The sequence below is a fragment of the Aristolochia californica genome, unplaced genomic scaffold (assembly GCF_029961685.1).
Source record: "Aristolochia californica isolate CCGP_79_NKW_82.1479 unplaced genomic scaffold, dmAriCali1.0.hap1 SCAF_15, whole genome shotgun sequence".
Lineage (NCBI taxonomy): Eukaryota > Viridiplantae > Streptophyta > Magnoliopsida > Piperales > Aristolochiaceae > Aristolochia > Aristolochia californica.
Genome location: NW_027181826.1, coordinates 22,242,388 through 22,268,953, shown reverse-complemented (window position 1 = coordinate 22,268,953; position 26,566 = coordinate 22,242,388). Strand labels below are relative to the sequence as shown.

At 39.3% G+C, this 26,566-nt stretch overlaps 2 protein-coding genes across 2 annotated transcripts; one reads left to right on the top strand and one right to left on the bottom strand.

The window, feature by feature from the left end:
- Positions 1-3,001: 3,001 nt before the first annotated feature.
- LOC137951100 (uncharacterized) lies at positions 3,002-19,542 on the top strand. Its single transcript, XM_068797689.1, has 2 exons — positions 3,002-3,431; positions 18,759-19,542. The coding sequence occupies exons 1-2, from the start codon at positions 3,068-3,070 to the stop codon at positions 19,289-19,291; spliced, it is 897 nt and encodes a 298-aa protein (XP_068653790.1). The 5' UTR covers positions 3,002-3,067; the 3' UTR covers positions 19,292-19,542.
- Positions 19,543-19,575: 33 nt separating this feature from the next.
- Positions 19,576-23,850, bottom strand: LOC137951099 (probable LRR receptor-like serine/threonine-protein kinase At1g74360). The gene is made up of 2 exons (XM_068797688.1): positions 23,736-23,850; positions 19,576-23,098 (listed from the first exon to the last, which is right to left on the bottom strand). Exons 1-2 carry the CDS (start codon positions 23,809-23,811, stop codon positions 19,890-19,892), a joined length of 3,285 nt encoding a protein of 1,094 aa, XP_068653789.1. The 5' UTR covers positions 23,812-23,850; the 3' UTR covers positions 19,576-19,889.
- Between the last annotated feature and the right edge of the window lie 2,716 nt (positions 23,851-26,566).

The window sequence follows — 26,566 nt, the reverse complement described above, 5'->3', positions numbered from 1 at the left end:
AAACCATTGGTTTAATTAATTATAACAATGGGATAATTAAACCAAAATAATTTTTTAAATATCTATTAAAAAATTAATTATGACTATTAAATAACTCATTTAATATAGTAATTATAAAATAAATATATTAAATAAATAAAAATAATTATTTTATAAATAAAAAATATAAATTATTATTCTTTTACGATGGTTTAATTTTTCCTTAACTTAGGAAAAATTAAACCATCGTCTTCCTCACGGCGTGCGTCGTCTTCCTCAGCGACAGGCCAACGGGCCACGATGACGGAGGCGGCGCTCCAACGGTACGCCGAGAGTGAGAAGAGAGGGAGGCTGAGGGAGAAGAGAAGCATCGGCCTCCCGTGCTCTGCGATGGAGGTCGAGAGGGAGAGGAGAAGAGAGTGAGGCCGAGAGACAAGAGAAGTCGGGAGGCCGAGAGGTTCGACCTCCCGTACTCTGCGACGGAGGAAGGCCGACGGGAGGGAGGGAGGGAGAAGAGAAAAAAAATTTGGCTGAAGAATCGCTGGGGGGGGGGGGGGGGGAGAGCAATGCGCGATTCAATTGGTTGATTCGCAAAATAGGTGGGAAACCAAATTCCCCGATTTTTGCGTGAGAGAATGAAGTGATGTAATTTAACTTCAATTCAATTCATTTTACACTAACGACATTATTTAATGAACTAAGTAATATTAGGGGAATTCATTCCACTTCATTGTGGACTAACCCCCCTCCCCCCCATGTAAATTGACAATAATGTTCAATTTAGTGGTGTAAGTCCTATGTGGGTATCGGATTCGCAATTCAAGATAGTATTGAAAACCACTATAAAAAATGGAATGTCTCTCGTGTCAGGCATAATTATTCTTTGTATGCTTTTCATAAGCTCTTAGTCTTGCATAAATTTGCAAATACTTACTCCGCTAAAACAAAACTTATCATGTTTAATAAAAAGAATAAATTTTTATGTGCATAGAATCCCATTCAACCCCCTCTAGGTTTGTACCCTACAAGACCTAATAGTGAATAATTGAACGATAGGATGAGTTTAAGGGGAGAGAGAGAGCAATGCGCTACGCGCGATTCAATTGGTTGATTCGCAAAATAGGTAGGAAATCAAATTCCCCGATTTTTTACTGAGAGAATGAAGTGATGTAATTTAACTTCAATTCAATTCATTTTACACTAACGACTTTATTTAATGAACTAAGTAATGCTAGGGGAATTCATTCCACTTCATTGTGGACTAACCGCCCTTATATAAATTGACAATAATGTTCAATTGAGTGGTGTAAGTCCTATGTGGGTATCGTTGTAATTCGACCATTAAGACAACTTGATGTAGATATTGTTTGACTAATGAATATAGTGAATTAACTCTAGGTAAAAACACCTTGGGAGTGGATTCGAAATTCAATATAGGATTGAGAACTACTATCAAAAATGGAATGTCTCTCGTGTCATGCATAATTATTCTTTGTATGCTTTTCATAAGCTCTTAATCTTGCGTAAATTTGCAAATACTTAGTCCGCTAAAACAAAACTTATCCTGTTTAATAAAAAGAACAATTTTTTATGTGCATAGAAGACCATTCAAACTCCTCTAGGTTTGTACCCTACAAGACCTAATAGTGAATAATTGAACAATAGGACGAGTTTAAGGACTTTTGGGTTATTTTTCCAATTGTTTGCACTTGGAAAATGCTCCAAAAGTGGTGGTGCCCTTCTTAAATGCAATTCTTTCATGGTTGTGTTAAGGGTAAGATTCTCACAAAAAATAAACTAAAGCAAAGAGTAGAATACATTAGATGATGACTACATTCTGTCATAAAAGGTAAAGTCTATGAAACTCAGTGTTACTAAGGTGTCCAAATTTTCTGCACCGTTTTGGCAATCATGTTATTATTTTAGATGTTCAAAATAACTTTTTTACACAAAATCTTTCTAACTTTCAACTATTCTACAATCTAGTGAGGGGGGTTCTATCGTTCCTCTACTACAAACACTTCCCTGTTATCCTCCCAAGCCTTACCAACTAAATTTGTACAAATGTATTTTTTTTTTTGGTTGCTTCATCGAGACCAAATTTGCAAGTACATGTACTAACAATGGGATTAAATCCTTCAATCACATGAACAAAAATGAATGAGACCTAGTTAAATGCATAAATGGACCCTATTCCTCAAGCTGGCAAGGTTGTTTAGTCCTCTAAATTTTGGTCCATGCATTTGATGGACAACAAACCGATGCTCTCAAATGGGTAGTGTAGGTGGTAAGTTTTTTCTTGCTCTTTCATTAGATGGAGTAACAAACATAAAGACTGAAGCCTAGTCAGTTTTCTAATGCTTTGTTTATGAACTATCGACATGTCATAATAAGGGTGATTCATAACTTATACTAGATTGTTGTAACAACAAGTTTGCCATCCCAATCACATTTGAGATTGAAAGGCAGTTTGAATCATATGATAGTCTTAGAGGGTGGAGTTATAAAGAATCGAATGAACTTGTTGTTTTTCTCTCCAAGTTAGGATTTGGAATTTTTGAAAAAAGTTCTGAAGGATGTGTTTGTTCCGTGCTAAAGACCAACCTACTATGTGTATGATATAAGGAACGTTTTACGTCTAATTATCATCGACAATAATATGTTAGTCTTGAACCTAGTATATTGCTAGTCCTTGACATAATATCATGTTAGTCTCTAACTTAGTAGGTATGAAATAACAAACTTTTCACATCTATTGCCAATATGGTGCCATGTGTAGTGTTAGTCTTGTACCCTAGTATTAATCTTGTTGGTAGGGAAAGAAATAAAAAAAAAAGGTTTAGTATTAATCTGGTTTAATGTTTGAGTTGAGTTGGGGTTTGGGTTTGGGTTAAGAAAAAGTGAATGGAATTGTAATTATAAAATCAAAATAAATATAATTAGTTGTTATACCAAATTTAGTATAAAAATTGTAGTTTTATAAAAATTCCTTCCTCTTATTATTGTAGACGGGACGGCTACCGGTTCGAGCTCTGTTATTTCTCGTAAACCCTAGGACTTCCTTACAGCTCTCCCTCTGTGCGCGGCCATGCCGATTGATACTCTTTCCCGCCCGCTACACTCGCCTCCTGCGCCTTCTAGGGTCCGGTGGGGAGAGCTTGATGAAGATGACGGAGAGGATCTGGATTTTCTTCTGCCGCCTCGTCAAGTTATTGGACCGGACGAAAACGGTGTGAAGACGATTATCGAGTACAAGTTCGATGACGATGGGAATAAGGTCAAGATCACTACTACGACCAGAACGCGTAAACTAGCCAAGGCCCGTCTGAGCAAGCGTGCCATAGAGCGCCGCGCATGGCCCAAATTCGGCGATGCGGTACACGAGGATACCGGCAGTCGCCTTACCATGGTTTCCACGGAGGAAATCCTGTTGGAAAGGCCCAGAGCTCCTGGTAACTTTTATCGTACTGTTGTTTATCTCTACTATTTTTTAATTATTGGAAGTTATTATTTATTTTTCTCAGCTAATTTCGGTTGTTGCACTTTCGCCCTTCTTTATTATTTTTATTATTGTTATTTTTATTTTTTTGGGACTCTTTTGAGAGTCTCAATGCATCCTTAGTGTTCCTTAAACATAATCCAGGACAGGAAACTGAAGTCGGCTAACCCAAATGCCATCAGGCTCAGTACCTCCCTCCCCTTCCCTCCTTTCTTTTTTGGTTATTTTACTGTGGTTTTTTATATTTTTCTCTGCTCTATTCAAGTTTGTTGGTTCACATATCACAAAATGAAACAGTGTTTTGACAAAAAATCAAAGCACTCTGTTTAAAGGTTACATCTCCTAATCCTTCTTCCCAAAATTTTGGGGTTTCATGGATAGGGATTGTATGATCTTTACCTCTTGGATGAATAAAATGTTTTTTTTTTTAAGTAGGAACAATTTATTGGTGAAAAGAGATGATTAAGTAATCCTTCTCTCACCTTTATTAGATCATAGTGATTTATTTATTTATTGAGAAAGATGAAACTTTATACAAAGCCCCAAGGCAGCAGAATAAACTCAGGTGGGGGTGGGGGTCCCCTTATAACGAGAGATTGGAAGGATGCCTAGGGACCCGACTTGAAAGCAATGGCAATGATATCGTATATTTTGAAAACTCCACAAAACCGTACAGATCCTGGGTACCTTAAAGCACTTTGGTCAAACTTCAGTTTTACAACTCCAGGAGGAGGGGGCTCCCAGTCAGTGACCTGCTTTTTCCAGGTGATAGATAGCTGGCAGCCAATCACCAATTACTTCTGACAACATCTCCATAGACACCGGAGTGCTGATCATAGGCAAAACATATTCTGTAATATCTTAAATAACCATTTACTGGTTGTTGCACTTGCTGTTAAAGTCTGGTTGTTTCTTTTAAGCCAGATCCCCCATGGAATGTGAGCAAGGCTGGCGGAAAACGCTAGTCTACCAAGTCCTCGTTGTTGTCATGCTTCTCATTATTGTTAAGTCTGAAGTCATCCTTGAAACCACTTGGTCATGATTTTCAATTGTTAGAGTTTAGCAAGGAAGCTTATATGGTGAATTTCCCCTTGATTTTATTCTATTTATGTGCAAAAAAGATGATGAAGACAACTATCACATTGTTGAACATTAGTAAATAGTAACTGTATGTCTTGAGGTTTTTCAAGTATGTTACTGTAAATTAAATATACATGTTGCTAGTTCATTATGGATTTGACTTTCTGAGAACTACCTTCACTTCTGTTATTAAATGGATTAATATAAATATGAATGGATCTCAAGTAGATTTCTTTTTGGTTTAGACATGGTAAATATAGTATTTTTTCTTGAGATTCCAGTAGTCCTTATTTGTACCCTACAAGCATTCGAGTCCAGTAGTCCTTATTTGTATTCTATTTTTTTTTTTTCTCTTTTGTAGTGAACAATGTAAGACTTGGCTCTCTACTGATCAATAAACGTATCACCATTATCAAAAGAAAAAAAATGTAAGACTAGGCTCTCTTCCAGTTGTTTTTTGTTTTTGGAAAAAAAAGTGAAAATTTTATTCCAGTTAGGCCAAGAACAAACAACTAAGAAGGGAGCACTCCCCTAGCAAGCGATTGGAGGAGGGCTCCTTGCATAGCAAGGGAATCAACTAAAGCATTAGCTGATGTTGGTACATGCTTCCTTTTTTCTTTTTCTTTTTTTGAAATTGGAACATGGTTTTAATTACACTTAAGAAGAGAAACAATATCTACAATTCAAAAAAAAATTCCAGTAGTGCCAAGGAGGATCTGATACGGTGGAGCTCTATCTAATAACAGTTTTGGAGTTGCCCTCTTTTATTAGCTGGCCTGTGAAATGATCTTTGAAAACAATAAGTCCGCGAAGAAGTGCTTGGATGTCCGCGATTCTAGAGTTAGCAATATCCATGGAACTTGAATAAGAAGCAAGGACAGCTCCATCACTATTTCTGATTACTCTCAAAACCAGTGACAGCTCCATCTGATTACTCTCAAAACCAGCTTTGCCTCAGGTTACCAAGTGCAATACCATCAAAATTGAGTTTTATTATCCCCGTGGGTTTGGGGTTGGGGACACCACCCCATAGTGGCCGTGGGCTTGGCCCGAGAGGACATTGGGGCAGTTGCTTGCCAGTTTTCTCAAAGCGGGTCACCATGAAGATGCTTGAATGTCTTCCTGGTGTGAATCCACATGGTGATCAGACCAGAAATGCGTATTTTAATATCTTCCACTACTGAAGATCTGTTGCTGAATCTATGGTTATTTCTTTCAGTTCATAGGCCCCAAGGAATGTGAGCAATACACGCTGAGAGCAACTCTTTTCTAAGACTAGGGATTTGAGTACCTTTGCTCATTTGACTAGCGGTAAAAAGGTTATTTGAGGTGCAGGATTGGATTCCAATAATGTTGAGCAAGTTTGTTCATTTGACTAGCGGTAAAAAGGTTATTTGGGGTGCAGGATTGGATTCCAATAATGTTGAGCAAGTTTGTCCATACCTTCCAAACAAATTGATAGTGTAATAGTAAGTAATCAACTAATTCTTCCTACAGGTCACAGAAGGGGCAGAAAATATCCGGATTGCTATTCTTTCTTCGTCTAAGATTTGTGGCAGAGAGGATCTTCTTGAGGAGGGTGTTCCACATAAAGAAGCGAAACTTAGGGGGCCCAGAAAGCTTCCAAGAAATAGCAGTAGTGAGAGGTCAGCCATGGGGCTCCATCCTTTGAGATAGTTGTAAGTTGACGACACAGTAAACTTGCCACTATCATCACGAGTCCATACCATTTGATCAGTAGTTCTACTTCTGACCTTTATGCAACACAAGGAGGTGAGAAGCTCACTAGCAGCACTAGCCTTGATATTGTTCAAGCCTTGACGGAAAGATAGGTCCCAATGATCACTGGCCCTCCCTGATTCGGCGATACTAGTGGCGGGATTGGTGGCAAGGGAATAGATTTTTGAATAGGCGTCCTTTAAGGGCCCACTGTCAAGCCAATGGTCATTCCAAGATTCAATCTTCACACCATTACCAATGTAGTATCTAGTTGCAGCATCAAACATTGGTAGTAAAAGGTAGAGGGATTGCCAAAGGGGTGGGAGTCTTGCTCTCGATCCCCCTCTAGTCCACTAGTGGGAGCTCTAGCGAAGCTTGTTGGTAACCATTGGGTGCCATGTGGTCTCCTGCGTAGAGTTGAACTTCTAGAGCCATTTGAGAAGCAAGTTTAGATTCATATCCTTTGGGCTTCTTATTCCTAATCCACCTGCTTCTTATGTTTACAGACATCCTTCCAGCTAACAAGATGTACTTAAAATTACCATCAATACCTCTCCATAGAAAGTGCTTCTTTAGCTTTTCAATGCATTGGCAGATGGAGGATGGGCATGGGATGAAGAACATTTAGTAGTTTGGTATCCCGGCTTTCCATAGAAGCTTTCCTTTCCATGTGGAGAGTCTTTGTTCAATCCTCTCAACAACCGGTTCCCAATGATTCTTGCTTGGTCTATTATCAAACAAAGGTTGTCCTAGATAGGTGGTCGGAAGTTTGCCATGTGAGCATCCAAGATGGTTGGCTGCCTCTTCAATTTGATCGTTCTCCAAATGAAAACCAATGACCGAAGTTTTTCTCTGATTGATCTTTTGGTCTGTATCCCGACTTTCCATAGAAGCTTTCCTTTCCATGTGGAGAGTCTTTGTTCAATCCTCTCAACAACTGGTTCCCAATGATTCTTGCTTGGTCTATTGTCAAACAAAGGTTGTCCTAGATAGGTGGTCGGAAGTTTGCCATGTGAGCATCCAAGATGGTTGGCTGCCTCTTCAATTTGATCGTTCTTTTAATAAAAACCAATAACCGAAGTTTTTCTCTAATTGATCTTTCGGTCTGTGGTTAATTCAAAGAGTTTCAGAAAGGCCTTGAGTCTCCACATTTGGGCTAATGTACCCTTACAGAAGCATATTGTATCATCCGCAAATTAGAGGATTGGAATATCCAATTCACGTGCTTCAGCAATTGGATTGAGCCACCCTACCTCCTTGGCAATATGGATTATAGTAGAGAGATACTCAACCTCTAAATTGAAAAGGAGGGGGGGGGAAGAGGGCCACCTTGCTCAGACCATGAGATACTTTGAAGAAGGCACAAACAATGCCATTAAGGAGAAGAGAATAGGAGGCAGATGAGAAACAACTGTTTACCCAAAATTTCCTTTTAGTGTTGAATCCCATAGAGCTCATAATGCCATCGAGAAGGTGCCAATTGACACAATCAGAAGCTTTTTAAAGGTCCAATATGAGTAGCATTCGAGGCTTCATTTTTTTGAAGTGATACCCTTTCGTGTGTGGCCATTGCTGAGTCTAAAATGTTCCTCCCTTTTATGAAAGCACTCTGACCTCAATGAATTAGTATAGGTAGAATAGCTTTAAGTTTGTAAGCCAATAGTCTTGCTATGATTTTGTAGGGGCTGCAAACAAGATTGATTGGCATGAAATCATGGGGATGTTCCACATTCTTCCTATTTGGAATGAGTAGAATGACAAATGCTCCTAGAGCGCTACAGTTGATACCGTTGTGGTAGAAACTTCTGATCAAGGAGGGGACATCTGGTTTTAGAGTTGACCAGCAGGATTTGTAAAATTCTCCATTATACACATCCAGACCAAGGGCTCAATTGCTAGCCAAACCAGTTGGGTTCACTATGCGATTATAGAGATGCAATGTTAATAGATATTTGAATGACCCTTATGGGCTCTCTACCAGATTTAGGGGTCTAAGTTCTAGATGTATTCCCATTGGCTGTCATGGAGTTTCTAAGTTTAAACTACTACTATTAAGTTTGGGTCATGATCTAGGATAATTTTGATAAAGCTGAGGTTCATTTTACATCTTTGTTGTTAGATTTAGGATCCCATGATAGGTACTCAACCAAGAGAGTGAGAGAGGAGAGAAATAAGAGAAGAAGAAAAGAAGAGAGAGAGAGAGAGAGAGAGAGAGAGAGAGAGAGAGAGACTTAATGATCTACCCCTTGCCTTGAGCCTCTATTTATAGTTTATGAAAGAGGGTTATAATGACTACATTGCCCTTAGGGCTACAAGCTCTCAAAAGGAAAAAAACATAAGATACATCTTCTCTAATTACACCATTGTGTCATTCTTATGAGAAGGACACTAATTTACACCTTTTGTGATCTCTTTGACATGGGGAAGGTATTTACCTTAATGCCCCTTTGAGATGTCTTTCGACACTCCCCTTCAAGTTGGGGGTGAGAAAATGTCGTAGATATCCAACTTGTTGCATATAGTAGGTTGTGTCTTGGATGTGACTTGCTTCATGAGTATATCTGCTGTTTGTCCTTCAGATAAAATATGTTTGAGAGAAATAATGACAACCTGAAATTTTTCTCGTATGAAGTGGCAATGTACCTTAATATGTTTTGTTCTCTCTTGGAAGACAAAATTTGAAGTAATGTGAAAGGCTGCTTGGTTGTCACAATAGAGTTCCATAGGGGTTCTTTTGTGGAATCATAATTTAGTGAGGAGAGATTTGTTCCATAGAAGCTCATTGATTGCATGGGCCATAGCTCTGTATTTTGCTTCAACACTGGATCTAGCAACCTTAGTCTATTTTTTACTCCTCCATGTAACCTAGTTCACTCCAACTAAGTTGTAATACCCAAAGGTGGACTTCCTGTCATCAGGTGATCCATCCCAATCAACATCCACAAATCCTTTAATGTTGAGGTGCTCGTGACATTTATATAGAAGTCCTTTGCCGAGAGCTCCTTTTAAGTATCGTGGGATTCTCTACAGAGCTTGCCGATGAATAACTTGTGGTTTATGCATATACTGACTAACCACACTTGCGACATGTACTAAATTTGGTATGGTTATTGTAAGATAGATGAGTTTTCCAATAAGTTTCTAATATTTTCCTACATATCTTCGCCGGAGCTTGCACACAACTAGTTGTTAGCATATATAGGAGTATCTTTTGGTCGACATCCCATCATTCCTGTGTCTTCTAGCAGATCAAGAACATACTTTCTCTGAGATAAGATGATCCCATGATTTGATTGGAAAACTTCAATACCCAAAAGATATTTCAGAAGTCCAAGGTCATTTGTTTTGTTGCATATATTCGCTTTGACTTCTTGTATTCCTTTCGCATCATTGCCAGTTAAGACAATATTATCTACATAAACTGTTAATTACACTTCCCTTGAGGTGTTCTTGACAAATACAAAATGATCAACAAAGCATCTGTGGAACCCAAACCGCAACATTGCTTGGTTAAATTTGTTGAACCAAGCTCGAGGAGATTGCTTTAAGCCATATAGTGATTTCTTCAATCTGCATATTAACTCTCCCTCTACCACAAAACCAGGTGGTTGATGCATGTAGATCTCTTCCTTAATATCACCATTTAGAAAAACATTTTTCACATTGAGTTGACATATTGGCCAAGAAAAATTTGCAGCAAGTGATAATTGGATTCATATCGAATTTAACTTGGCCATTGGGGAGAAGGTTTCTTCATAATCAATTTCATAACATTGAGTGTAGCCTTTGGGCGATAAGTCAAGCTTTAAGAGAAGCCCAGAACCATCGAGATTGTACTTGATGGTAAAAACCCATTTACAGCCCACGGGCTTCTTCACAGAAGGAAGCGGAACCAAGGTCCATGTCTGATTCTCATATAAAACATTTATTTCTTCTTCCATTGTTGCCTTCTGTTAAATTGGGTCCAAGACCCTATCCCAAAATGACTAGTCAACTTAGGAAACCTCTTTTCCAACTAATAAACTCAAGATCTTTGTACTCACTAATCCATGTGGGACTATTCCTTAACACTCCCCCTCACGTGTGGACCATCTTTTGTGGCTTTACAAGTGGATAGTTTTAGGTGTAGGCCTTCTTTTATGGCTCTACAAGTAGATAGTTTTTTAGGTGCAGGCCCACATATGAGTACCTGCTCTGATACCATGTTAAATTGGGTTCAATGCCCTATCCCAAAATGACTAGTCAACTTAGGAAACCTCTTTCCCAACTAATAAACTCAAGATCTTTGTACTCACTAATCCATGTGGGACTATTCCTTAACACCTTCCATCCTGGATGTCTCAGAGCCTCCTGATATGATTGTGGGACAAATAAAAAGGAGATGGATGCAAGAAATTGACAACAAGGAGAAGACAACCGATGGTGAGAAACAAAATTTTATATAGAATGAGAAGTGGAGGGCCTAGTGCAAGTCCTAGGTTCCTTTCGTAGAGCTATGGGCCTAGTATTAAATTGTGAGCCAAAGATGATAGGTGAAGATGGGCTTACCTCAGAGGGATGTGTAAACTCCACAGGTGTGGTATCTGTTGCTTTATGGGGTTGAAGAAGATCTGCATCAAGTGGCACAACAAGTCTTGGAGTTGTGGGAACCGATGAAAGTCCCAGAGGAGCATCTTTGGAAGAATGAAAGGGTGTCCTAAAAAATAGTAACATCCCCAAAAATAAGTACCTTCCAAGGAGAGGAATTATAACAAACCTTTGTGTGTACGAGAGTAACACAAGAAGATACATTTGAGAGATTTAGGATCAAACTTACTCTTTCGGGGGGATGTGACATGAACAAAACATGTGCATCCAAACACTTTCAAGGGAAGAGTGACGAGGTCTTCATTAGGAAATAATAATGGATAAAGGGATTCATGTTAAACACCGAGGAAGGCAACCGATTAATAAAAAAACAAGCTGTAAGTATGGCGTGAGGCTAGTAAAAATAGTGCACATTTATAGAATAAAGCAGGCCATGAGCTACCTCTAGGAGATGTTTGTTTTTTCTTTCGGCTACACCATTTTGTTGAGGGGTTTAGATACATGAAGTTTGATGGATAATGCCTTGATTTGACAAAAAGGATTGAAATTCACCAGAAAGGTACTCTTTGGCATTATCGGAACAAAAAACTTGGATGTTTTTAACAAACTGATTTTTTACTTTCGCATGAAAGGACCTAAAAATGGAAAAATCTCATATCAGTTTTTAAATAAAAACAACCATGTGACTCGAGTAAAATCATCCACAAACGTGACAAAATACTTAACTTGTGAAATAATCGAGACACTCAATGGTCCCCATACATCAGAGTGAATTAAAGAAAAGGGAGCAATAGGGTTTAGGTGGTCCTTTGGTTTCAGCTCGAGGAGAGTATGTGGTCCTTTGGTGTTTGCTCAACTGACATACTTCATAGTTTAAACTAGATAATGTTTTTTAAAAAAGAAATAATTGTTGAAGTGATGTTGTTGATGGATGTCCGAACTGGTTGTGCCATAATCTTGCCTCTGTTTGAGAAGAGGAAACTGTAGTAACTGGAGGCAAGTCCAAGTAATAAAGGCCTCCCTGTTCATGACTTCCACCAATCACCTGTTTCATTGTTAGATCCTGAAAAACACAAGAAGAAGGTGAGAAGGTGATGGAGCAATTGAAGCATTTGGTAAGTTGGTTAATAGACAATAAGTTTAAAGGAAATTAGGGAACAAATAAGACATTAGTAAGTGGAAGTGAAGGTGTAGCAGAGGAGGATCCCTTTCCAAGAACTTTCGTTTGGGATTCATCGGCTATGGTAACAAACTTGTTTGCTAAACTGGGAGACATGTAATAGACTTTTGTTACCTGTCAGATGCTTGGAGGCTCCTAAGTCAATGATCCCAGATGAAAAGAAGGAAGTGGTAGAGAGCATACTTGAAACACTAGTGGAAGAAGATGTAAGAGAAGATACCATCGTAGTCTTTAGTCTTTGCAAGAATTCATAATCTTCATCGGTTATAATTTGCTTTCTTTTGTGTGACTCGGGATTGTCTTCATTTTTATCAGTATGAACTAAGGTCAAGTTAGCAGTGGCCCAATCTGGTTTTCCATGCAGTTTCCAACAGGTTTCCACTAAATGATTTTGTCCTCCACACTGAGTGCAGACCTGGTTATCATACCTCGAAGGACCAGAGCTAGTCCTTCCACTTCTTGCTCGACCTCCTCTGTAATTTCTACCACACCCTCTCGTGGCAGAGGGTGCACCTCTGTTACCTGAGTACATGGCGGAGGATACCCCAATGTGAGTGGTGGAGGAATGGTCTAATATCCGAAGTAAGGTGGCACTGCTATCATGTAAGGAGGAAAGTGCCGAGGATTTAAGAAGTTGAGTTTTGATCACCTCAAAGTATGGTTTGATATTTGCCAAAAGAATAGTAGTTGCTAAGGCTTCCCGCTACTTTTCTTGAATTGGTATATCAATGGAGTATGACCGAGTAATTTTCCATTCTTGAATCAACCCCGAAACCGTGCTAAGAACTCATGTAGGTTGGCCCCTTGTTTGGTATTAAACATGTTGTGAATAACATCATATAGTTTATGGAGGTTCACTGTGCTAGAGTATAACTTCACACAAGTATCCCATATCTGTTTGGTTGTCTCAAGGTGGACTAAATTATTAGCCACATGCTCCTCCATGCTATTGATCAACCAGCTAATTACCAATGTTTCATTTTTAACCACTTAATAGAGGAGTTGTCTTCCTCATCAATAGGTGGAGCTGGTTTGGTAAGATGGCCTAAGAGGTCCTGTGTAATGAGAAACCTTTTAACCGACTGTGACCAACTCACGTAATTAGATAACCCTTTCAAGGGTATGGTGGTAATCTTGAGAAGGTCACTCTTACCCCCCATGTGTTCTTCAACCATTAGAGAGGAATTAAAAAAAACTTTACTTAGAGGAGAGTTGAGAACCACCAAAGCAGACTTGTAAAAAGAACTTACAAGTCTGATTATGAGTAATGGAAACACTTTGAATCAAGTCAATAAGACAACCCCAAAGAGTATGAACCAACCCATGAGGAAGGAGACTGAGGCCAACTTGGGTTGGAACCAACTTCGGAAGAAAGAGCTAACCAGCTTGGGTTGGAACCAAGTTGGGAAAGGAGGAAGATGTGTCAAAAAAACAAGGAAATCTTTGCAACAACTAATCTTGCACTAAATAAGGAGACTGCATGCTGGCCGAGAGCAACAGATAGAGAGGGCATGTGATGTTTGTTCACTTACGAAAAAATATTTACCAAGAAATCAAATCAAGGGAGATCTTCCTTCAATCAGCCACTTTTCAAAATAAATTAGGAAACCTTCCATTAGTGTCTTAGGTGCCACTTCAGAAAATCAATCTCAATCCTTGACTTGCCTTAATTATTTTAGGTAAGGGGATAATTAAGGAAGTGAATCAGTATTCACACCTTATTTCAAAAAAAAAATATCTCAGATATCTTGAAGATCTTCTAAAGAAGGAACCTTTCCTTCTAGTTGTTTGGCGCCAACCACTAACCAAGAAATCCAGCTTTTGTTGCCTTTTTCCTTAAAATTTTTTTTGGTAAGGCTTTCTGATCTTGTCTCACGTGTGATATACTCCAATGATAAGATTAAGGTATGTAAAATTATACCAAAAACCAAGAGATCTCAATCAATCTTGTGGATCTTCTAAAGAAGTAACTTTCCTTCTATAAATCATGCGCCAAATAATCATGTAATTCTAGCCTTTTTTTTCCCTTTATTTCTTTTTTAACTTTTACGAAAGAGAATCAAGAGCAAATCTTAATCACTGGATCCCTTCCAAAGTGAGAGAACATCATGTAATTTTTCAGAAAAAATCATGCACCAATGCAAGCACCTTCACTAGTTCAAGAAAAAAACCAATTGAACTATGATATCAATCTTCAATCTTCAACATATGTAAATATAGCTTTTCAATCATGAAACATTATGGAACCATCAATGGAATAGCAAGGCTTCATCATCAAACAAAGAACCAAAAATCCACAAGCTGTATCAGTAAAAAATACTGTTCTCTTTAATTGAAGATAGCATGGATTCAATACATCGATATTAACCAAATTGAAGCTTAATATATAAGATGTAGTAACTCAATCTTTTCTGATTAAACTATGCTTAATAAACCTTCATCTTTTCGAGATATACAATAACATTCTTCTCAAGGAAAAGAAGAGGAGAAAAAACTTATCTTGTGAGCGAAAAGAGGTTCAAAACCGAATCTTGATCAATACCTCACTTTCCACCAAGAGAGTTGATAAGAACTTGATTAATCAACATCATAATTTCGGGATCCCAAACCTAATATTTTGATACCATGTTAGATTTAGGATCCCATGATAGGTAGGGAGACGGAGAGAGAGAGAGGGTTTGAGAGAAAAGGGGAGATTTAATCATCTACCTCTTGCCTTGAACCTTTGTTTATAGTTTATGAAAGATGGTTATAATGACTACATTGCCCTTAGGGCTACAAGTCTCAAAAGGAAAAGGCATAAGTTGACATACATCATCTTCTCTAATTACACCCTTATGCCATCCTTATGAGAAAGACACTAGTTTACACATTTTGCCATTTCTTTGACGTGGGAAAGGTATTTACCTTAATGCCCCTTTGAGATGTCTTTCAACATTTGTCAAAGAGTATCTGGTAGATGCACCTATTAAAAACCTGCAAGAACTAGAAAGGAATGGTTGAGAGAAAGTCTCACACATACAATGAAGATAAACAAAGCAGGGATGGGTCTAATTATGTTCCTACCCTTATGATCTTTTCAATTTATAGATAAAAAGTCTTACACTCATAAGGATTTCTTTGAGAAAAATCCAACTCTAGCTCTAAGTCTTACTCTAGTCCTAGAAGTGGTCTCTCGGATAGTGAGGCTTTGGAGGCTAGTCGTTTGATGGACCTTGTTGCTTCGGTTAAAATCCGTCCTTTGGAGGTTGATAAGTTCTTTCACGGTCTCATCCGCATATGGCTTTTTAAATGGCGGTAATTTGTCTTGGAGAGAGAATGAGATCAACTTTGTATGGCGTATATGTGCCCCTCCAAAGATAAAATTCTTCATGTGGAGTGCCTGTCAAGGCAAGATTTTCTCGGCAGCCGTGTTGAGAAGAAGAGGACACCCCTCCATTGATCCCTTGTGCCCATTCTGCCACTTTGACGCTGAAGCTACAAGCCACATTCTACTTCAATGCATGTTCTCTTGGAAGGTGTGGACCAGCATTCTTGGAAAGTTTGGGCTACAATTCTGCATGGCGGCTGATCTACTCTCGTTTAGTAAATCTCTCACTGGTACCCCTCTACCTAGATTTGGAAAATTGATGCTTTCTGCCTGTGCCAATTTCATACCGTGGGGGCTTTGGAATGAGCGCAATAGAAGACGTTTTGATGCAAAATGCGAATCTTCAGATTGGGTTGCGGACCGAGTGGTAGGTCATATATCAACTTGGCTTCTAACCAAGAAAGCCTTCTCTTCCATTCTGGGCTCCTCTATTCGTGAAAACTAGAGAAATTTGGCTATGATGCACAATGGAAAAAAGCTTCCGGTCATGCAAGAATAGACCCCTCCCGATCCTGGTTATCTCAAGTTAAACTTTAATGGCTCGTCTCTTGGTATCCATGGGATTTCTGGTTTCGGAGGAGTTATTTCAAATCATTTCGGTAATCAACTTTTCACCTATGCTGGCCCTCTTGGTATATCTGACTCTACGTCAGTAGAGTTACATGGTCTCCTCTCCGATCTCCGCGTCTTCAGAGATAAAAGCAGTGGGCCTCTTCATATCGAAGGTGACTCAAAAGTGGTTATAGGCTGGTGTGAGAGTGCATCCTCACCCCCGTGGAGGCATTGGGATACCTTTAGGGAAATTTTAGAAATTATCTCAATTATTTCTTGTATTTGGACTCACATTCCGAGATCCGCAAATTCGGCAGCAGATGTGCTTGCCAGGTAGGGAGCTACCTTACAATCGCTGGTTGTAAGGGACATGCTCCCCCAAATTTTGTAATTTCTCTCGTTTTATTAATACATCTTTTTAAAAAAAAAACAACTAATCTAAAAAAAAAAATATTGAAGTTCATCCACTAATTTCTCTTCTAATTACTAATTTGTCCTTTTGATTAATTTAGTAGCCCCAAAGTCCCAAATTACAATGATAAAGATTATTATAACCCTAAGTTCAGCTATGAATAGTGCCATGTGTCATCCATTATCCCATGGTCACAGACTTTTCTCCAAATCCACACTCAATTGAGAATTTCACAGCTCACTCGTCCATGACTTCCAAAAGGCATTAGCATCTTTGGTCCAAGAAGGACAAGATGAGAGCAAGTTTGAATGGTCGTCAAGCAATTGATGGAGCTCTGCCTACAAATTGACCACAGAGCATTCTACTTGTGGCTTAGGGTAGAAAAATTGGACGGCTACATATGGCAAATTGGAGGAGTCCTTGCCAAGCTCTAACCAAAGGAATTTAACACAAGCCACAGACATTGCTGAGGCAAAGGAAGAGTATGCCATTCAGTAATACGGCTGTCTCAGCTAAAAAGGGTGGCTTGAAGTTTGTTTCTACATATAATATGCAATTCGTTGGTGATCCAAAAGCTTCGTTATGCGGCTTGCTTCTATCTCTCTCTGTGATTGATGATATGTTTGTTGTGTTGGAAAGTAGACTCTGAAGGGTTTTTTAGAGGTATTGTTTTTAATACAAAAATAGTGTATTGATGGTATTAGATCCGAGCAAAGTTGGCTCATTACTACATTAGGAACCTGTCCTAACTAGAGAGAAAGTCACACACATAAAAAATAGATTAGTAAAATAGGGTTTGTATGTAAGCTCGTTCATACTTTTATGATCTCTTCAATTTATAGTAGAATGTTTTACATTGTCAAGGATTTCTTCGCGAAAGAAATCCAACTTTAACTCTTTAAGTCCTGCTTTTATTCCAACATTAATTGCTACTTTCTTTCTAACTCTTAACTTTCACTACTATGTTTTTTGAAGGACTAAGATGTCCTCACATCCAAGGCGACCCCTACTCTTTCCTAATTACTAATTTATCATTTTGGTTACATTAAATACCCTAAAGTCCCTAATTATAATGATGAAAATCATTATTCCTTTGAGCTTCTAACAACCTGCTTCTAAGAATGCCTTGGTACATGGATTCTACTCTGTTCTTAAAAAAAGAGAACCCAAACTCAAAATTCCTGTAGAATTTAGGTTAAAAATTTCTCTTTGAAGTTTTCCCATTTATCTGTAAATTGATCTGTTGCATGCGATCTGTCTTTTTCTGTCTAAAGAATGAAAACTTTTACCATGACGGATTCAATTTTAAAAAAAAAAGACAAGATTAAGATGTTATGATTCAGTATGGCCCTCAACGTCTGGGTTGATAATTTAAATTTGGTATTGTTTTCTTGAAGCATCTAGATTCCTCAGTTGCAAAGTTTAGTAGTGGCTATTGCTCTCAGTTTAAGATAAAGGAGGTCTTGTCAGCTTTCTTTAGAAGCTTAGGCACTTAACTGCCTTTTCATATTTCTCTTGTTTCAATGAAGTGATCATACTCAAGTTTTTCTGGAAATGATAACCGTTATTGAGAGAAAACCTGGATTAGGCCTTTGGCTCTTTCTTATATGAGGTCTTGGGTTATTTAAGATTGCTTGAGATTATTATTATTATTTAAATTTGTGGTTGTCAATATTGAAAAAGAAAAATTGGGAGGAAAAGTTTGGCAAAAGATTCTTGGTATGTTTTTTCCCTGAGGCCTTGTGGCTACCACGTTCTGCAACAAAACTGGTTCCTGTGGAAAATCTCCCTTCCACTTGTATGGCTTGCTGTAGCTGATTCCTTGCTTCCATTTTAAAGTTATGTCTATTGTCTCTACTAAAATTTGGGAAGTCCTTATTCTATGACCTTTGAACATCTTATTGTAACCTTATATTTTATATTTCTTTGGAATGACATATTAAAAGACTTATTAATTTATTAAAATAATGTGCTGATCACGGTGCCTTGAATTTGGTTGAGTGATTGATTAAGACTTCCATAGTTCAGCTTGGTTTTTTAGAAGAAACCTTCCTTGAACTCTTGAGATGCATCAGACAGTAGTTTTTTTTTGAAAATTTTAAGTTCCAATTCCCGTTTTCCACATTCACCATTTTGTTGCATTACAATTTTTCCTCTAGAACTTCATGGTTTCATTATTCTTTACCATTTAATATATATTAGTTATCTAGGCTTGCCTCAATGACATGCCTGATATTTTGAGATTATTTTCAAGTTTTCGACTGGTTCCTCCTCTAATGTGCTGAATGTAGTTTTCTTTTAGATATTTCTTAAGATCCATGATCAACCTTTTAGTGTTGTATTGGCACAAATGCCTAACTTAAAAAAAAATCAATTTCAGGTAGCAAAGCAGAAGAAACAACAATAGATCCTTTGGCTACTCTTGGGAGAGCTGGTGCTGGTGCTGTTCTCATGGTGTGCCGTACATGTGGTAAGAAAGGTGACCACTGGACATCCAGATGCCCATACAAGGATCTGGCCCAAGTGGAGGGGTTAGTTGATCGCCCTGCAACAACAGAAAATGCTGCTGCTACTGCAGCTACTAGCAAGGGCACCTATGTCCCTCCTGGCATGAGAGCAGGCGGGGAGAGAACTGGGACTGAGATGAGGCGGAGAAACGAAGAGAACTCTGTCAGGGTCACCAACCTTTCAGAGGACACACGTGAGGCTGACCTGCATGAGCTCTTCAGGACATTTGGTTCAGTTAGTCGTGTTTATGTTGCCATTGACCAAAAGACTGGCGTCAGCAGAGGCTTTGGTTTTGTGAATTTTGTCAATAAAGAAGATGCTGAGAGGGCCATAAACAAGCTTAATGGATATGGATACGACAATCTCATCCTCAGAGTCGAGTGGGCTGCACCAAGAGCAAATTAGGAAAATCCTTCCCAGATCAGAAACATACTTTCTTTGGGGTTCATTCGAATAACTGAATTTAGTTTCTTTATGTTTGGGCTCAAACACAACAGCACCGTTGATGAATCTCTTTATGACGCTGCTTTTTCACCTGAACTAGTTCAAGAGATGTTTAAATTTTGTGTTAGTTTGTTCTACCTAATTAACTGGATTCTTACATTGATGCGTTTTTGAACGATCAATTTATCCTCTCTGATGCTTGGATTTTTTTATCTTTATCTTTGACCATTCTAATCGCTCAACTATTCATGTGGTTTCAGCTATGAATGTACTTGAAGATTTAAGAGTTTACAAGAAGGAAAAAAAAATTGTGCCCATTGAAGAGCATGTAATCGTCTGTTTGTTAGTGGAATTAATTGTTTGTGTACAAATGCAAGCGTGAATCTTCTTCTTTGCATTACCCAAGCAATGTGAATAACAAAATCTCTACTTTCCTATGTACAGTAATCATACAAACTAATAAAACCACTTCTCCTGTTTTCTATCTTCATGCATTCTAATTTCTGTTCTTCAATTTCATCCCAAATGAAACGAAGAGGAGGAAGAAAAGTAAAAGTGCTCACGCTTCGTACTTGCTGCCGCATCTCCGGAGAAGCATTCCCAGCACCTCCTTCATATCCGGGCGAGCCTGCGGAGACTCCGCCGTGCACCGAATCCCTATCCTCACCAGCTCGCACATCGCTCCCAGTCCTTCTCCCGCCTCCTCCTCCCCCTCTTTCACTCCCATCCTCGACATCATTACCGGCACCACCGCCCCTCGTAGCCCCTGGTGGGCTCCGCTTGCCACTCTCCGGACCCAGTCCACCAGGCACTCGTCCGTCCCGTCCACTGCCCTCCGCCCCGTCCCTAGCTCCATCGCTAGCACCCCGAAGCTGTACACGTCGCCTTTCGTCGTCGCTCTCCATGTATGCCCGTACTCCGGCGCTACGTATCCTACTGTCCCTGCTATCATCGTGCTGACGTGGCTTTCACCAGGTCTCACTACCCGCGCCAGTCCGAAGTCCGTCACCCTCGCCCGGCCTTCCCCGTCCAGCAGTACGTTGCTCGCCTTCACGTCCCGGTGGACCACCGGCGGCGAGCACTCGTGATGGAGAAAAACCAGAGCACGAGCCACCCCGATAGCCACCTCAACCCGCCTACGCCATCCGAGTCGCTGCCGGTCCGGCACCAGGTCCTCCAGGCTGCCGCCCTCCATGTACTCGTAGATCAGCAATTTCTCCGATCCGTAGAGACACCACCCGAAGAGCGTAACAAGGTTGGGTTGTGGCCACCCGATGCCGTTACCGCTCAACACCTCCATTTCCGCCCGGAACTCTCTTTCCCCTTCTGGCCCTTCGCGTTGAATTTTTTTCACCGCCACTGCTCGTCCGTCCGGCAATATGCCCTTGTATACTTGCCCGGAGCCTCCTACTCCAACGACTGCGTCATCGGAAAAGTCTCCAGTGGCGGTCACTATGTCTTCGTAGGAGAAAGCAGCCTTCCCCAGCTTGAAAATCTTGACGGCATCCTGTGTACACGTCGACGAGGAGCAGGAGCTCGATTCCAGGTCGTGTCGGCGCTTAGTGTCTAAGAGAAACCCGATCGATTTGTCGTGGTTTTTGGAGACGGTGCAGACGATGAACGACACTGCTCCGCAGAGAACAAAAGCAATTGACAGCGCTAGACAAATCATAAAAACGACGAATCGTCTCGGTCTTTTGCCGTTACTTTCCACAGTAGACGGTGAGTGTCTGCCGGAGGGAGATTCCTGATTGACGAGTACGATGAGCGGGTCTCCTAGGAACGAGTCATACTCGAAGGTTGCCAACTGTCCTGACGATGGAATCCTTCCAGTGACTAGCGGATTTTCAGAAACATTAAACTTGCTCAATTCATTTAGCTGATTCAAGCTTATCGGGAACTCTCCAGAGAAGTTGTTGTGCGAGAGATCGAGATTCTGAAGACATCTTAAATCACCTAGTTCCTCTGGGATCTCGCCAGAGAATCTATTCCAGGAAACATTAAGAGACACGAGCGGCAAGTTCTTCAGTTCCGGCGAGAGACTGCCGGATAGAGCATTTTTTCCAAGGTGTAGGAGGCTGAGGTTCCGCATATTGCCTATTTCTGGCGGAATCCCACCGGTAAGTTCGTTGCCTGTCAGCTGAATGTAGCCTGAGATGACAAACTGCCTAACGTCGGATGAATTCTGACAAATTGAGAAAATTCCGTAGCCTTTCAGTAGCCGATCCCAAATACTCCGACAACTGTTCCTGTTGAGCAGCTTATAACTGAAACTGAAAGGCGGATATGTCTCCGGAATCCATCTCTTCATGGACAGACACTCACCTGAGGCGGCCATAATCTTGCCTAACCGCCTATTCGATTCAAACGTCGGCTCAGGATTGCTGCCAACAGCAGAAATCTCAGAGGGAATGTCCCCAGATAGCTGGTTGTTGGCCAGGTTCAACCATAAGAGGCTGCTGCAGTTTCCGATCTCGCGAGGAATTTCTCCATTAAGAGTGTTGTTTGCCAGCATAAGCCAGAGAAGGGACTTTAGCTTTCCGATTGTCGGAGGGATCCGTCCAGTTAAACGGTTGGAAGAGAGATCGAGGGCTTGGAGAAGAGAAAGGTTGCCATATTCGTGCGGGATTTCCCCGTAAAACTGATTATATGCCAGCATCAAGAATACGAGATTCTTCATGTTGGATATCTCGATGGGAAGCTTTCTGGAGAAATTATTGTAGCTGAGATCCAACCGCACGAGTTGAGGCAATTGGAGAATTCTTGACGAATTTAGCCCACCGCTATACCAATTTGCGTGCAACAAAAGGAATTTCAACTGGACGAATTTGCCAAAAATAGGTTGGATTTCACCTTGAAAATTGTTGTAGCTCACGTCTAGAAAGATTAGCTCGGAGCAGTTGAGAAGCGTCTCGGGAATCTCCCTCGAGAAATTGTTGCTGCCCAAGTAGAGAGCTCGCAAGTTCTTAAGAGCACCGATTTCTGAAGGGATTAGTCCAACGAATCCATTTCCGTATAAATTCAATGAATCCAAGGCCTTGCAGTTCGAAATTTCCTGCGGAAACTGTCCGGCAAACAGATTTTCTGAGAGATCAAGCATTTCCAAATTGCAGGCAGAGGCAAATATTTCCCGCGAGATTTCACCCGTAAGATTGTTTTCCGACACGGAAAACTCTCGCAGCCTCGCAAAACCAGCCCAGATCGGCCCAACGAATTTATTTGAACTCAGATCGACATACTGAAGACTGCCGCAACTGTAGAAAGAATTTGCAATTTCCCCGGTGAAATTATTTGTGGAAAGATTGAGGCTGATTAATTTGCTGCATATAGCGGGAAAATTTGTCTGAATTCCACCGCTGAAACGATTGAGGGTGAGATCGAGATTCTCCAACTGATTTAATCCGGTGAGGTTGAGCTCGCCCTCAAGGATATTGTGAGAGAGATTGAGGTAGCGGAGGTTCTTGCATTGGTTGAGGTCTGGCGGGAGCTCTCCTTTGATTGCATTCTTGGATAGGTCGAGAGCTGTGAGTAAGGTGAGACCGGAGAAGTTGCGGAAGAATGGGCCGGCGATGTTCGAATCTGACAGATTGACAGAAGCAACTCGGCCGTTGCTGCAAGAAAGTCCAGGCCAATCGCATAGAGGGAGCCCGGACTGACCCCAATCTGCGTACTTCCCCTGGTTAATTCTGTTGTGCTGCTCAAGGAACGATTTAAGCTGGATCAGAACCTCTTCGTCAGTCTGGATGGAGTTTCCAGCAATAGCTCGACCTAAGGAAGGGAAATTGACCTCACGCATCAGTGGAAGAACAACTATTGATGCTCAAAACAAAAAAGAAGAGAAAACTTAAATTCGACAGAAATAAAATCATCAGCCTAGGTGAAGACGATTGAAGCTTTAACTAATTTTGGGAGATTATAGAAGAAACAAGTGGAGAGAAGGATTTGAAATCGACTGAAGCAACTCTCTGCTTCTTCAAATCGAAAAAATTGTTGATCTGAATCAGTGGAGGCCGAGATACTTTCAGACTTGAATCATTAGGTAATAAGTATGAAAATTTTCAAGCTATGATACTCCATAGTTAGTTTCCTATAAATTAAACTTTAAAGCTGCACGACAGAGAGAGCACATAACAAGAGATAACGTCGAATTTCAAATTTTCCTAGTACAAGCAACAGAAAGCATTCAAGCACCACTCTGCAAATTCCTTGGAAGCAAAGAAGAAACCACAATCGAGTTGCGAAGTTTATGATTAACCAGATTCATGTCCCGCGAAAAAAAATTGAAAGGAATTAAACCGACAGAGGCCGAATTCAATCTAAAAAACAGAAAAATCATGCTTCATATTTGAAAACGAGAACCGAAAAAAAAAAAAAAAAAAGAGCAGAGAGGGAAAAGAACAAGTACCTGCGACCAAGATTAGGAAGAAAGTAAAAATAATCCGACACGATACCCGAGCAAGATGCGGCTCTTCCACGGACATGACTACGCCTCTGTTCTTACTCTAGTTTGTACCTAGTTCTCCGACGTCTCATCGGAAATGTGGTCGGAAACTGTACTTGGGTGGGAGAGGATTCAAGATAAAAGGAGGAATGATGGAAGAATCGAAGAAGGAAGCCGAAACGCTGAAAGCGCGGTTTCTTAAAGAGTTGCCAAAACAGAGCAGGCCGAGCCTCCGTTGTTGACCGGTTCGCGTTGAGGCTCGGACCAGTACTCAGTTTCTTTGAAGGCTGCGAAAAAAGAGCGGGCCGAGCCTCCGTTATTGACCGGTTCGCATTGCGGCTCGGACCAAAGCTCAGCTTACTGGCTTCTAGAATTAGAAAGCAGGGGGCACTAAACTTCTACTTAGACAGTCAAAGTTCTCAATGATCCAACGGCTTAGGGCGTCGCCGTCTAACGAATCTCCACTGTACATGCAGGTCTGGAAGTACTACAATTGAAAGTCAACGACCGAGGCTGTGACGTGGGAGTCGGCGTCAAAGTAAAAGCGTGGCTCCTCATCAAGATTTCAAACCGTGGTTTCCTAAGTGATTAAGTAATCATTATTCGTTAATTGTGGGTTTAATAAAAGGAGGTTGTCCAATACTTGCTTGAGCATGGAGAAAAACCCTCTCACTAGAATTCTAATTATTCTAGGAATAACCCAACTTTTCCAATAATAAGAATTCTAATTATTCTAGAAAACCCAAATTTTCCTATAATTAGAATTCTAAAAATACGGTTATCGACGAACTGAAATGGAATTCCAAAGAGGAAAGCAAAATAGTAAAAAAGAAATTCAATTATATTAGGTTTTTAATAATAATTTTTAAAATTTAAATACATATATTTAGGTAATTTAACTATTTTAAATAAATGAAATATATTTTAATTGATTTCAATTTAAATATGTTTATTTCCTTCTAACATATCATTTTTTTAAATTAGATAATTAATAAACTATTTCACATCAATGGATTAATGGATTAAATATTGTACACTATTTTTTGGAAAAATATTTTCTATATGATTTCCTCGAAGAAATATGTTATTGTTTTTTAAAATATTTATTAAAAATATTTACCAAAAAATAATTTCTTATTTTATTTTTTTAAAAATATTTTTGGTATTTTTCTCCAACAAATATTTTTGGATGGAAATACATTTTAATTTTACAAAATATTTCTAGGAATTTTTTCAAAGAAATAATTTTAATTTTTGTAGTTTTTGTAAAAAAATATTAGTAATTTTTTATATATTATTTTTTAAATGAAATTTTTTACTACTAGTGACATATTTTAGTATTAAAATTTTCCTATATACATGTTTAAAAATAGTTAATAAAAAATAATATTTAAATATTTAAATATAAAATTAATAAAAATACAAACAGGAAAAAGTAGAATTACTTAGTTATAATGAAAATGATCTACTAGCATAGAAGAAGATGTGTAGGCACAAGAAGTCAAGAAACTCATTATATCAGCTCTCAATGCTTGAAACCTACTCTCATTACCTTATTCATGCAAGTTCATCATTTCTAGGTCAGCTGCCCGGGCTACACGAGTGATACTAAAATTCCAAGCGGTATGTACCAAAACTAGGAGTGGGTATTGGGTCGGATTTAAATTGGATTTATGAGGACGGGGCGGGGACGGTGATTAGGTCGGGTTCGAGTTTGATAGTTGGGGTTTTCAAGAAACCTGACCCTAACCCTACTCATGCTAACTCTTAATCAAGACCCATCCCCTTCTCATAGCTAAGTTGAACACCCTTCAACTGATTGTGTATTATAGTTGAGCTCTACATCTACAACCTGGGCCTCCTGGACTATTGAAGTTATACATAGTAATAAATAATTTGTCTAAATTTAATTACAAAAATAAATAAATAAATATAATACTAACATGAACAACTCTGCTATCCTCAGTTGCTATCAACTAGGATATCTAGAGCATATGCCCTTGAAAAAATCGACTTTATTGACCTCACCCTACAAATATACTATGAAATAAAGTTAAATCCTTAAACCCTTTAAGAAAAAAAATAAAAATCTCAATAATATTATGCATATCATCTCATGGTGCACCTGAACAGCCTGATATTGACCAATACATGCCCCTGACCTAAATAGAAACTCAACTTGGACCAAAAAAGATTTATTTTTTATTTTTTTATTTTTTGGGTTCTGGTTTAGTAAGTTCAACCAATCAGGTTCACAATTCAAAACCCTAACCAACCTAGCTTAGACCATTCAAGGTTCACAATTTAGATCATTCAACCAACATATTTAATGGCATCGATTTAGATTGTTCTATACTTAGATTCAATAATCTAATACTTTTGATTTTTAAATTTAATTTTAATAAATAATTATCTCATATAATTGATTAAATAATAATATACTTTTATACTTAAACTATCTCAATCATTATAAATATTTATATAAAAGTATAAATAAATTTATATTTAAATTATAATAATATAAATTTATATTTGAATTGAATTATCACATGATTTGCATGGCATGCGAGGGTGCCACAAGTGAATAGTGCCCATGTGGCCATAGTTGTAGCATCGTGGGCGGCGTTGACATAGTTTGAAGAGGGGTGCATGCCCGCCCTAGGGGTGGCATCTAGTCGAGTCTAGCTTGAACCTGCATATGTTCGAACTAGGTTTGATTTAAATACTTCGAACTTGAGCTCGAGCCAAACCCAGCCTTGAGCCTAAAATTGGAATTGAGGTTGAACCCAATAATT

What these genes read in the sequence shown, in the direction of transcription:
- LOC137951099 (XM_068797688.1), bottom strand. Translation starts at nt 23,811, where the DNA reads ATGTCCGTGGAAGAGCCGCATCTTGCTCGGGTATCGTGTCGGATTATT. An exon ending in CTTCCTAATCTTGGTCGCAG is followed by an intron (nt 23,099 to 23,735) that starts GTACTTGTTCTT and finishes TCCCTTCCTTAG; the next exon opens with GTCGAGCTATTGCTGGAAAC.
- LOC137951100 (XM_068797689.1), top strand. Translation starts at nt 3,068, where the DNA reads ATGCCGATTGATACTCTTTCCCGCCCGCTACACTCGCCTCCTGCGCCT. An exon ending in GGAAAGGCCCAGAGCTCCTG is followed by an intron (nt 3,432 to 18,758) that starts GTAACTTTTATC and finishes AATCAATTTCAG; the next exon opens with GTAGCAAAGCAGAAGAAACA.